Consider the following 13343-nt stretch of genomic DNA (forward strand, 5'->3'; position numbering starts at 1 on the left):
AAAAAAAAATCGGTTTTTTAGAACGAGGTCAATGTTTTGTTCATTTCATTTGCTTGTTTGATGTGGAATCTTGAAAATTATTCAGATAAAATTTCCCTTCTGAAAAATTTCTAGACATGTCCTCACCATTCCTTAGTGTAGTTTTAGCTATATTTCAACGGAGGAACTCCAAAAAATATGTAATTTCACATAAGATGTATTCCTGCAAAATGTAGCCGTATTTTCTTGTTAGTTCTTTTGGTTGATGCGTCTGATTGCTGAACTCATACGGGCACTTAATTGATATCTAGGTGGACCTTGTGTACCTGTAGTTTCTTCATTCAAATATATAGCAACAAAAAATACATTATGGTTGCTGTCTACATTAGATTTGGTTTTCTATATTCTAGAAGTTGTTTATTAACCAACTTGCCTCAGTAGTAAGAATTTTAAATGTCGTATACATGTTTATTTATTTTTCCTATAGCATGAATATTGTGCGAGTAAGGCATTTACGATCTCACTATTAGTGATTATGTATATAATCATCCTATCTCCACCACTTGGTTTAAATCAGCTAAAAACTTGTCTTCAGCTCAACCCATCCTCCACAACTGAATGCCTTTAGCATAACAGTGATTACTTTTTGTTTTATACTGATTTGAGTAATCTTTGCTTGGATTTGCAGGCGTAGTTGGTTTCTTTTACGTAATTTTCTTCATCTTCTAACAATCAATTTACATAATATAAATGCTATAAGAAGGTTTATGATAGATAAGCATGATTTAAACAAATCTCTGGAATAAAATAAGAATAAATAACGAATAATAAATACCAGAACAATACGTTCAGCACAAATGAGTCGGTACTCAAGTAAAAAAAAAGAATCCACTACGTTTACTACGTACTCCCTCCGTCCCTATTTATCTGTCCATTTTGGAAGTAAAAATTTGTCCCTATTTATCTGTCCATTTATACTTTCAAAACTAATTTAATGATAGTTTTTCAAATATATCTCCATAATTTCAATTTTCAAGTCTTGACTTATTTAAAACTTGGTTGAATTCATGTTTTCAAGACATAAAGTAGGGGCATTCCACCATTTTCAAGATATTAATTAGAGGTATTTAATGAAAAAGTTCATGCAATCAATTATTCCTTGGTATGTGTTTTTTTCCCCAAAATGGACAGATAAAAAGGGACGGAAGGAGTACTAATTAAGGAGGAAAAGGAAAGAGCGAGGGACAAACAACACAACGGAGGAACTTAACCTCAAGACTAGCAGAATCAGATATCAGGTTGATAGCCATGGACCCTGAAGCGATATATGCATGTATAAGAAGGGTTTCCATAGTTGGAAGTGAAGTCGAGCCTTACTGTGTCGATGACGCGAGATGAGTCTGATACATCAAAAGTCTGAACACTGCTCTTCTCCAGGTCGTAGGTGAAATTACCTAGAAAATACATACTCAAATCACGAGTTATTTTTTTCCTGCTGAACCATCCATATACTCTGCAGTCCTTTGGAGCACTCGACCGGTTATCAACAACACTCTGTCCATAAGCAATTAGATGAACATCAATTAAGAAAATTTACAGGCTTGGTAAGTGGAAAATAATTATAATACACAAGCGTAATGAAGTTGAACCTAGCACTATATAATAATAAAGGCTCATGTTAGAGAAATCATAATAATTATATATTCGCCCCCTACAAAAGATAATGATTCATGAAATAGTTCTATAGTAGAGACCAAACAAAGTACACTATAGCAGTACAAGTAGCATGTGTAGGATCGATTGATTACCTTGGCAACATGTTCTAAAGTAACAGCCTGAGGAATTATGGCACTTCTGAGCTTGATCTCTACAAAACCCCTGTTTCCTTTCAGACCAAAGCATTCACCTGGCTGGCCAAAACTAGGTGTTATCATCCTCACTGGATCAGCAAAATAATCAGCCTTCACCGAATGTTTCCTGACAACAGCCCCGCCAGATGCATAATCTTCCCTTCCAAGCATGTTTTTCAATCTCTTCCATGACAATATCCCTCATCAACACCCTCATCTCATTCAAATCAACATTCCCATCGTTCCCTCCTTTCCTATTGTTATAATCCTCACAAACCCTTTTAAATTCCTCCCTCATCACCACCCTCATCTCATTCAAATCAACATACCCATCGTTCCCTCCTTTCCTATTGTTATAATCCTCACAAACTTCTTCCTTTGACAACCCCTCATTCTCACTAAAATACTTGTCCAAACTCCCCATTCGACCACTCAACATATTCGTTCTACTCCTCAACTCAATCAATTCTCTTTCCATGTCTGAAGTCTTTGCTTCGATATTCGAAACCTTGCTATCCTAACACGATTTTACCAACTGAGATTTCAGTGTGAAAGGCTTGATTATATTCATTAGTAGCATGAAGGTATATATAGGTACATAGCCTGATACATGGATAAGTTTAAACTACGTCAAAGTCTATCTATCTGTTTTCCTGTTACTATTGTTACAACTGTATACATATACTTAGAGATGAGGTTTGACTTGATCAGACTGCGGAATGCATGTTACGCCCCCTCAAGATGGAGGCTCCATTGGAGACTCCCAGCTTGGTGCGAAGATGAAGAAAACTTTGTCGAGAGAGAGGTTTCGTAAGAATGTCAGCAAATTGATCCTTAGAGTGAACATGTGCAACACGAAGAGATCCAGCAGCCACTTGTTCACGCACAAAATGATAATCCAAGGAGATGTGCTTCATGCGCGAGTGAAATACAGGATTGGAGCTCAAATATGTTGCCCCTGTATTATCACAGTAGATGGTAGGCGGAGATGAAGCAGGAATATGTAACTCAGATAATAGATTTTTAAGCCAAATGAGTTCAGCTGCTGCATTAGCGACGGCCTTGTATTCCGCCTCTGAAGAAGACCTCGAAACAGAATTTTGTTTAGATGATTTCCATGAAATTGGATTGGAACCCAAGTACACAACATAACCTGTAGTGGAACGTCCAGTGTCTCTTTCTCCACCCCAATCTGAATCGCTAAAAGCAGATAATTGTAGCGGAGAATTTTTGCGCAAGAACAGACCATAATGAATTGTCCCTTTCTTTGAGGTATCGCAGGATGCGTTTAAGAGCAACCCAATGGTTTTCAGTAGGAGCATGCATAAATTGAGATAATTTATTAACTGCGAAAGACACATCCGGCCGAGTGATTGATAAATATTGTAGCCCTCCAACAAGCTTGCGATATGGAGTAGGATCAATAGATTGAGAGCCATCATGAAGCACTAAATTTGATGTAGCTGACATAGGCGTAATCATCTCTTTGGCACCATCTAAATGATGTTGCGATAATAAATCAGAAATATGTTTAGCTTGAGACAAGAATAGACCTGAATTGGTAGGAATAACTTCAACTCCCAGAAAATGATGCAGTGGTCCCAAATCTTTCAGAGAGAATTTTTGATTCAAACATGCAACAAACTTATTAACAGACGGCACATTGTTCCCAGTAAGCACAATATCATCCACATAAACCATAAAATAAATAATGATGCCCGCTGAGTGATAAATAAATAATGCAGAATCAGCAACAGAACTTTTAAAACCATACTCAAGCAGAAAGGTTTTAAGAGCTTTATACCATTCATGAGATGCCTGTTTTAAACCATAGATAGTTCTGCGAAGTCTGCAAATATGATGTGGATATGAAGGGTGCAAAAAGCCTGGAGGTTGGACCATGTATACCTCATCATTCAGGTGCCCGTTAAGGAATGCGTTGTTAATGTCCAGTTGACGAGTTGGCCAGCCACGAGAAAGAGCAATACTTAACACAATCCGAATTGTTGCTGGCTTGGTGACCGGGCTAAAAGTTTCTGAATAATCAACACCCGGACGCTGTTGAAAGCCTTTTGCAACAAGGCGCGCCTTATATTTATTAACAGACCCATCTGGATTTCTTTTAATCCGAAAAACCCACTTACACGCTATTGTTGGCTGATTTGATTTTGGCACCAAGTCCCAAGTGCCATTTTTAGTGAGAGCATCAAATTCAAGGGACATTGCTTCGCGCCAGTGAAGATCCTTTAAAGCTTGTGATACTGATTTAGGCTCTAATGAAGGAGAAATGGGATGAAGGGTGGTATGATTTATGAATTGTGAGTTAAAGTATTTTGGATTGGGACGTCTAGAACGAGGTTCCGGCAGTAGATTGGGAGAGGGTGAAGGTGGATGAGATACTGAAGTAGACTCAATTTGTGATGAAGCCGAGGGAGGTGAAGATACAACGGGTGAATTTATTTGACTAGAGGATGAAGACGTGGGACCTTCATGTGAAGCAGGTGGGGTTTCTGTAAAGGAAGCAGTTTGAGTGGTTTGTGATTGAGGTAAAATAGTGGTAGTTAAAGGTGGTGTAGTAACAACAGTGGGGTTCAAAGGAGGATAGTACGAGTCTGGCACAACTGGGAGAGCAGAATCACGCGTCTTATTATGCATAGGAAATTGGGACTCCACAAAATGAACATGTCGTGAGTGATACAGACGATTATGATTGAGATCAAGGCACTTGTAGGAGGACTTAGAAGGAGAGTATCCTAAGAAAATACATGGCACAGATTTAGGTTGTAGTTTCGAGTTATTGTATGGACGAAGCCATGGATAACAAAGACAACCGAAAATCTTTAACCGTGAGTAATTTGGTGATTTACCAAAGAGTGACTCAAACGGGGTGCAATACTGATTGGTTCTGGATGGCAAACGATTGATGAGATATGTTGCCGCTTGGAAAGCATGAGACCAGAAGGTTAAAGGTAGTGATGCCTGATGTAAAAGAGTGAGACCTGTTTGGACAATATGACCATGACGACGTTCAGCCATGCCATTGTGTTCAGGAGTGTGTGGAGGAGTAGTAAAATGTGAGATGCCTTGAGAATTCAGAAAAGAAGCAAGTGCGACAAATTCGCCACCATTATCTGAAAAAATAGATTTAATGGATAAATTAAAGAATTTTTCCACAACCTGTTTGAACTGAATAAAGACATGGTGCACATCTGATTTTTGTTTTATAGGATAAAGCCATATGTATTTGGTGTAGTGATCAACAAATAAGAGATAATATTTAAATTTATCAATGGAAGTGACAGCAGGGCCCCAAACATCAGTATATATCAATTCTAAAGGGCGAGAACTTGTCATTGATGAAACACCAAAAGGTTGTTTATGACTTTTATTACAGTTGCAGGCATTACATGAAAACAGTGAATCAGATGGAATAGAACTAACTAAATTATTTGATAGAAGCAAATGCCTCAGAACAGGGAAAGCTGGGTGGCCCAGCCGATTGTGCCAAGATTCAATCAACGTGGAGTTGGTGACATTTATTTGAGGAGACATGAGATTTTGTGGAATAGAATGAGCATAATAGACATCATTGTAATTCTCCCCGCGCAGTAGTACCACTCCCGTTTTGAGGTCATTGACCTGAAACTGTAAGGGAAAAAATTCAATTGAAACATTGTTAGTGTTGCAGAATTTTGCCACTGAGATGAGATTTTTGTTTAAAGAAGGAACACATAAAACATCATTTAATATGAAATTTTTTGCATCAGAATTTAAATGAGAGGTTCCTGTATGTGTTATTGGAAGACCTGAACCATTGCCGATCAAAACTTCTTCTGGACCTCCATAATCTGAAAAAGAAGTGTAATTAGTTGGGTCATTCGTGATATGATGTGAAGCGCCTGTATCAAACAGCCATTGTTGTTTCTGATTTGGTTGAAGCATGGTGTTATTAACTGCAGGTGTTGGATTCTGGATATCATTGTCCTTCAAAAAACGAGCTAGTTGTCGGCACTCTTTGGTGGCATGTCCTTGGCGTTGACAAAATTGACAATAGGGACGGTTATTTTTGATATAGGACTGAGTCTGCTTGTTGAAATATTGCTGATTGTTTCGGCCAGAGTGGGAGCCATAAGGGCGTCCTGGAGATGATTGATTCCAAGATGAATTTGTACGAGGAGTAAATGATGAGTTTGAATACATACCTCGTGAATTATGATTAACTTTCTGTGTGAAGTTTGCAGTCACAACAGTAGGCTCAGGAACTTTATTTTTCAGGCCTCGTTCATGGTCAACAAGTTGTTCGTGAAGAGCAGCAAATGTCATAGGTGCCTCACGTACTTTGATGGCTGATCGAATGTTACTGTATTCATCACTGAGACCATTTAGAGTCAATAGTACGAGATCGTCGTCCGCCATTGGATGACCTGCAATGGCAAGGTCATCAGCTGTTGTGCGTATATCTCTGAGATACTCTGAGATGGGCCTGGAGCCACATGGGTTTGAAAGGAGATGACTTTTGAGAGACATTACTCGTGACCTTGATTTGTTTGCGAACATGATAACAATTCGCTCCCACATTTCTTTGGCAGAGAGAGCAGTTGAAACAAGTGGTTGTATGGTCTCATGGCAACTTCCTAGGAGTGCACTCAAAATGATTTTATCTTGTCTGTTCCATACCATAAAGGCAGGATTGGGTACATTATCTTTTAAAAATTGCGCCGGAATTTCGACTGTCCCATCGATGTAGCTTATCACTCCAAGACCAATTAGAGTTGATTTCACCTGTGTGCTCCATACAGGGAAATTGTTTTGAGTTAATTTCGTTGGTAAATGTGTAGGGGCATTGAGATGAATGATTTCTGTGTCTGAGGTAACAGTTTGGGTTGAGGAAGCCATTGAAAAATTGTTTGAGATTAAGATGGTTCAGAATGTAAAGATTGTTTGTTTGCGGATCTAGTGGTTGTTAAACCGATAATGGCTCTGATACCATAACACGATTTTACCAACTGAGATTTCAGTGTGAAAGGCTTGATTATATTCATTAGTAGCATGAAGGTATATATAGGTACATAGCCTGATACATGGATAAGTTTAAACTACGTCAAAGTCTATCTATCTGTTTTCCTGTTACTATTGTTACAACTGTATACATATACTTAGAGATGAGGTTTGACTTGATCAGACTGCGGAATGCATGTTATATCCATGCGACTCAACAAAAAAACAAGTAGAAGAAAAAAACCTAAGTCTCTTGTCAACAGAATGACCAGCTTTTGCCACCACCATACGCTGTCAGCTTTATGTCTTCGGCAGGGGATTGACGTGGCTTCGAAACCGGGTTTTATTGATGTATTCGGTTCTATATTTCCATCTTTCTCTGCCATGGATGTTAGCACTAAAGGGTTTAACTACCAAAGCAAGCTAGAACAAGAAAAAATAGCTAGAGAGCAATTATAACAGATAAAAAAAATACAGCTGCATGCAATATTATATACTTTATATAATAAGCGTAGGGGAGATAATTTGGTCGCGTCGCATGGTCCAAAAGCTTATCATTGTATATTGAATAAATAAGTACCGTTAGATTAGAATAAAATTAACTTCTAATCATATAAGGCAGCTCCAAAAGATTATCATCTGTTATATCGTATATTGAACAAATAAATACCGTTAGATTAGAACAAAATTAACTTCTAATTCTATAAGGCAACTGATATCTACTTGTATGTTTATAATTCTTTTTCTGAATCCAAAATAAATCCTGTCTTTCACATTTTTATGATTTTTTTAATCTAAAATAAATATTTCCTAACAGTTTTAATTGTACAATCATATAAATCACACCGTCACAAAATTATTTTTATCTAGTATATTTTAAAATTAATAAGCCAGATATTTTAATCCAAAATAAATATTAAGGGAGAAAATTCGGTCGCATGATCACATGGTCCAAAAGCTTATCACCCGTTGGATGGATCGTATATTGAACAAATAATTACCGTTAGATTAGAACAAAATTAACTTCTAATTATATAAGGCAACTTATATCTACTTGCATGTTTATAATTTTTTTTGTGAATCCAAAACAAATTATGTCTTTCACAAGTTTATGATTTTTGTAATTCAAAATAAATATTTCCTACCAGTTTTAATTGTAGAATCATATAAATCGCATCGTCACAAAATTATTTTTATCTAATATATTTTAAAATTAATAAGCTGGATATTTTAATCAAAAATAAATATTTCCCACCAGTTTTAATTGTAGAATCATATAAATCGCACTGTCACAAAATTATTTTTCTCTAATATATTTTAAAATTAGTAAGCCAAATTTAAATCATATTATAATAATCTAATATAAAATACATTTATAAATATAATCTAATGGAAGTTAACGTCACATATTCTACTCAATATATATTAAAATTTGATAGAAAAATTTAATACTATGGCATGATACATAAGAGAAAAAGAATGACTTGATTACAATAGTTTATTTTAAAGCCTCGGATGATCCAACATGTGTAACCACTGTTTTTGTTTTTTTGACAGAAACAAGTCTAGCTATATATTTTTACAATAATTCTGACTTACAAACAAATCATAATTTCAAATTTTGTTTAATTGAAAATTTTAATTTATTATTTATATAAATTCTTTCACTTCACTTACAACATATTTAAAAAATTTATAAATAATTAAAAAATTCTCATGCCCCTGCACGGTCATGCGCGTACGGGGCTCTTGATGAGTTATATTTCCGACTCCTGATTGTAAAAGAATCCTGCCCAGGGAAGATTTAGAATTCTTGTTTTAGTTAGAAAACTATTAGAGCAGAAAATATAAATATGTTACTTGGAAAATTCAGTTTCAAATTAAATATAAATGTATTTAAAGTTTTTTTGATCGATACATTTCAAGCTTGATAAAATGCATGGGTTCATTTGTAAAAAAAAAAAAATACCAATAACCATTCTTAAAATCAAGAAAAATATTTAATATTATACAAATAATGGGCTGTATATATTTATTAGAGTAAAGTGCACTTTGTGTACTACTACTTTACTCAAAACACCATTTGTAATATTAATTGTAGTTCAAAATCGAGTACTTGCAATATCAATTTTTGTATTTTATTTCAGTTTGTTATATTCCGTTAATTTGGATCAACTCCGTTAGTGATTTAAGGAGTATAATGCACTTTGTGTATTCGCACTTTACTCAAAAAATCACTTGCAATACTCTGGTTGAAAATTTACGGTAAAGTGCGAGAACACAAAATGCACTTTAAGTAAAGTGTGAGCACAACGTGCACTTTACTCTCTAAATTATTAACGGAATTAACCTAAACAGACGGAATTCAACAAAATGTAATGACATACAAAAATTGATATTGCAAGTGCTCGATTTTGAATTACAATATTGCAAGTGATGTCTTGAGTAAATTAGGAGTACACAAAATGCACTTTACTCTATTTACAATAAAATAAATAAAAAATTTAAACTTGTCGACACACTTAGAATATAGTTTTATTAAAACAATGTATATTTAATATTTGTGGAGATATATTTTAAGGTATATATTACTCCCTCCGTCCCCTTTTACATGTTCATGTTTGATTTTTGACCAGTCAAATTACTATATTTTGACTGAAATTTTACAAATATCATATAATTCAAAAAATAATAAAAATAATATCATCAGAAAGTATATTTAGCGTATTTTAATATGCAACTTTCAGATTTCAATAATAATGAAGAGATAATTTGTAATATTTAGTCAAAATTTGGTCAATTTGACTGGTCAAATCAAATGGAGACATGTAAAAGAGGACGGAGGGAGTAATATATAAAGAGTCTATTAGATTCAAAATCTGTGAATTGGATTCGGATATCAGTTTTGAATTTTTTTTAACTTTGGATTTTTGTGATATTGAATTTGAATCTGAAATTTGACAAACCTGGTCCCATCCGATTACTATATATATAGACCTAGATCTAAATAAATAAAATTTGGTGTTTTAATTACAAATAATCCTATTCAACAAAGAACATGTTTTACAATGTTTAATTTTTTTACAATGTTATTTTCTATTTAAGTTTTTTTATCCAAATATATATTATTTCAAAAATATATTTAATTGCGACTTCAATTAACCAATTACAAAATAATAAAAACTTACTGCAACCTAAATTATCAAATTGGTATACTATCAAAATTATTGTTTTCTTAGTATCTTAAGCCCAATGTAATTTAAGCATCGAAAAGGCTCTTGTTGGTCAGTCCATTCAAGAAACATTGCAGGCCCAATATGCATGTAGTTTGTATAAACGTACTCTTTACTCTTTAGTCTTTACTAGTGCTACTGTGCTGGAATTGTAAAATCCTCGTCAATTCCTTGCAGGTCTTTTCCCCATGTCTGCTTGATTGCGGTATTTATATATTTTATTTAGTTGTCTTGTAAGGTGATAATGGGTCGTGAAATGTATGATGCTAAGATTATATAGATTTTTGAGAATGGAGGCCAACTGTTTGATACAAGTCCCCTGAAATTATTTTCAATAAGCAATCACTTTGTTTTATATTTTTTGTTAGTAGGTAGTTGAGAATTTTTCCGGTTCTTTAGAACGAGGTCAATGTTTTGTTCATTTTCATTTGCTTGTTTGATCTGGAATATAAGACATCTTGAAAATTATTTAGATTCCTTGAAAAACATCCCCTGAACTCATATGGGCACTTAAGTGATATCTAGGTGGACCTTGTGTACCTGTAATTACTTCATTCGAATATATAGCAACAAAAAATACATTATCGCTGCTGTCTACATTGGATTTGGTTTTGTATGTTCTAGAAATTGTTTATCCAACCAACCTTTCTCAGTATATATATGTTTATTTTTTTCCTAAGCATGAATATTGTGTGAGTAAGGCATTTACAATCTCAGCTAAAAACTTGTCTTCAGCTCAACCCTTCCTCCGCAACTGAAGGCCTTTAGCAGAACAGTAATTACTTTTTGTTTTATACTGATTTGTGGGATCTTTGATTGGGTTTGCAGGCGTAGTTGGTAACTTCTAAAAGGGAGTGAAATGGCTCTAGGGCTAATTTTAGGGATTGGACGTGCATTCAGAAGAAAGCGTGCCTCTTCCCTTGACATTCTTACTTCTAAACGAGGTCCACGGGATTACTACAAGGGAAAGAACTGCAAACCTACTGGTTTCCACACTCGAAAAGGTTCCACTTTTTCATTTTTTTCTTACTTTCATTTGTTGTATTACTAATAATAATCTTGGCCGATCTATGTGCACATGTGTGAGAGAAATCAGAAATGAGTTGTCATCTTTCCTAGTTTTTTTTATAGGCAGCCATTAGTATCATTGATATAATAAAACATTACATATGCATGCTTGCATCGACATAGGTATAATTTTATACTGCCTGACTGCAAAGTTTTAAAAGGAAAGGACATGTAAATCAAACAGAACAACAGCACTGGGATCGAGGGATCTGGGATCTTTCCTAGTTGATGGACGATGCTATTTCTAAAATTGCAAAAGCATTGTGTTACTGCAGTCCGAAGCCCAAATGAATGCAGAGACTGCTATGCTTTTTGATTTCAAACTTATATATAAATTCATTTGAAGCCGGTTTATTTGTCATAGGTTTCTATTGCGGATTCAAAGGAATCCGTATTCACTACGCCAATTGGTGTTTATAGTATTTGATCATTGCTGCAAAAACTCATGCTAACTGCTTTGAATTGAAAATTACTATTGACAGCCATGAGTGGTTGCTTATAATTTTGCTGTGTTGCTGAGCTACCAAATTATATAAAAGAAATAATTTGATAACTACTGAAGCAATGCTATTGACGAACTTAAAAAAAGTGGAACAGGGAGAGATAAAGATAGCATGCAAATAATCCTGTAATTTTAATTTGACTACAAGTTACAAGTGATGAGGCTCTACAATAAACAACCATATAAGTAACTGGATTAGTGATTAAAATGCTGACTAAACATTTAGCAAATTAACAAGTATCCAGGGGGTATGGGATAAGTGTAATACTGATATTTATCCTAGTTCATCACAAAATTCTTTTTATCGGTTAGGCTGAGACTATTGTGTATAGATAAACCAGCTAGACAGGTTTTGTTGGATGTGGTTAAGGTTGTCCTGCATCAGTTGCCGTCTAGTATTTAAGAACTAGAAACCATGAATTTGTATGGGGAATTGTTCTTAGACTTTTCAGGTAGGTGCATCAGGCTGTCAATAATAATGTGTTTAAGCTTATAATAGGTTTTTTTCCCGAGGGGAATACTGTATAACTGTTGGAGTCTTTGATGTCCATATGTAAAATTTATGGTTACATATTGGAATAAGCAGATTGAAGGTGTCACATTATCCCTGATGATGCTGAATGTGTCGCATTTCCACACAAAATAGACGAGGGAGTACCAATATGTATAAGACTTGCGCTTAGCTTCTGGTTGGTAATAAGACGTTTAGGCAATGGTAGATGAAATATCAACCTTGATGATGGGTGTGAATGTGTGTATCTATTGTAATTGAGAAAATGCTATAGACGTGCACCATGGAAAATTCCGATGTCTTATAAACCAAATGAAACTTACCAGCTGCATAAGTGAAAACATATAATTTTTTGAAGCATACTAATGTTGAACATAATGGATGTGATATTACATACATGGTAATGATGGTATCATCCATGCTCCATGCTCCTGTAATGCATGTTTTTTTTCCCCTAAATGTATGTGTATTTATAATTGCATATGTATCTGTGTATTTACTTCCGCATCGTCCCTTAAATGTTTGTTCTCTTGCTGCAGGAGGATATGTGGTGGTGCAAGAAAAGTTGCCAAATTATGTCGTCCCAGATTTGACCGACTTTAAGGTAAATACATTTCATTTAAGAACTAATGTTCCTAACTAATAATACTACCTCTTTTGCTTGGAACATAAGCTTGCAGTCCTCAGCAGGCTTGTTATTATCGCATGTAGTTAATAGTTATAGAACAGCAACATCGATAGGCAGGTTAAACAACCACAAATGTTTTTAATTAGTGTCCTGTGGTGTGTGCATGGATTTGCTGCATCCGCATGTGAGATTTTTTATTTTTTATCAAGGTGAAGAAAGCAAAGGCTGCAGATTGTCTGTGTTTGCAAGCAGCGTTTGGCCCTGTAATTTGATGTAATTTTTAAGTAGCTTAAGCTTGGCGAATTTCAAATCGTATTGAAATTTAATAATGCATGTATATTTCTGTTGCAGTTGAAGCCATATGTATCACAGTGCGCAGTGCAAGGCCAAACCAGTGGAGCAGCTGATGCAGCTAAATAAACATGACCTCGAATTTTAGTGGAGCAGATGATGAGTTATTGTTCTTTTTCTTGGCTACTTTTGGATTCCTTTAAGTGTAATGTTGCAAATCGTTCAAACAAAAAAGCTGTGAAATCTATATACTTCTTAAACGGGTTAATACTCTATTTCATCA

The 13343-nt window shown here is 34.9% G+C and overlaps 2 protein-coding genes across 3 annotated transcripts; one reads left to right on the forward strand and one right to left on the reverse strand.

Annotated features, from left to right (window-relative positions):
- Positions 1 to 1266: 1266 nt before the first annotated feature.
- Positions 1267 to 6725, reverse strand: LOC108217386 (retrovirus-related Pol polyprotein from transposon RE2). Its single transcript, XM_064092203.1, has 5 exons — positions 3076 to 6725; positions 2543 to 3029; positions 2107 to 2346; positions 1788 to 2012; positions 1267 to 1533 (listed from the first exon to the last, which is right to left on the reverse strand). Exons 1-5 carry the CDS (start codon positions 6723 to 6725, stop codon positions 1267 to 1269), a joined length of 4869 nt encoding a protein of 1622 aa, XP_063948273.1.
- A 3381-nt stretch (positions 6726 to 10106) lies between these two features.
- On the forward strand, positions 10107 to 13343 carry LOC135146752 (uncharacterized). Of its 2 annotated transcripts, none has more exons than XM_064091135.1 (4): positions 10107 to 10237; positions 10889 to 11064; positions 12681 to 12745; positions 13121 to 13343. In XM_064091135.1, exons 2-4 carry the CDS (start codon positions 10920 to 10922, stop codon positions 13187 to 13189), a joined length of 279 nt encoding a protein of 92 aa, XP_063947205.1. In that variant the 5' UTR covers positions 10107 to 10237; positions 10889 to 10919; the 3' UTR covers positions 13190 to 13343. The 2 variants fall into 2 exon arrangements, with proteins under 2 accessions (XP_063947205.1, XP_063947206.1); XM_064091136.1 differs by having other exon boundaries at positions 10126 to 10265.

The sequence above is a fragment of the Daucus carota genome, chromosome 4 (assembly GCF_001625215.2).
Source record: "Daucus carota subsp. sativus chromosome 4, DH1 v3.0, whole genome shotgun sequence".
Taxonomy (NCBI): domain Eukaryota; kingdom Viridiplantae; phylum Streptophyta; class Magnoliopsida; order Apiales; family Apiaceae; genus Daucus; species Daucus carota.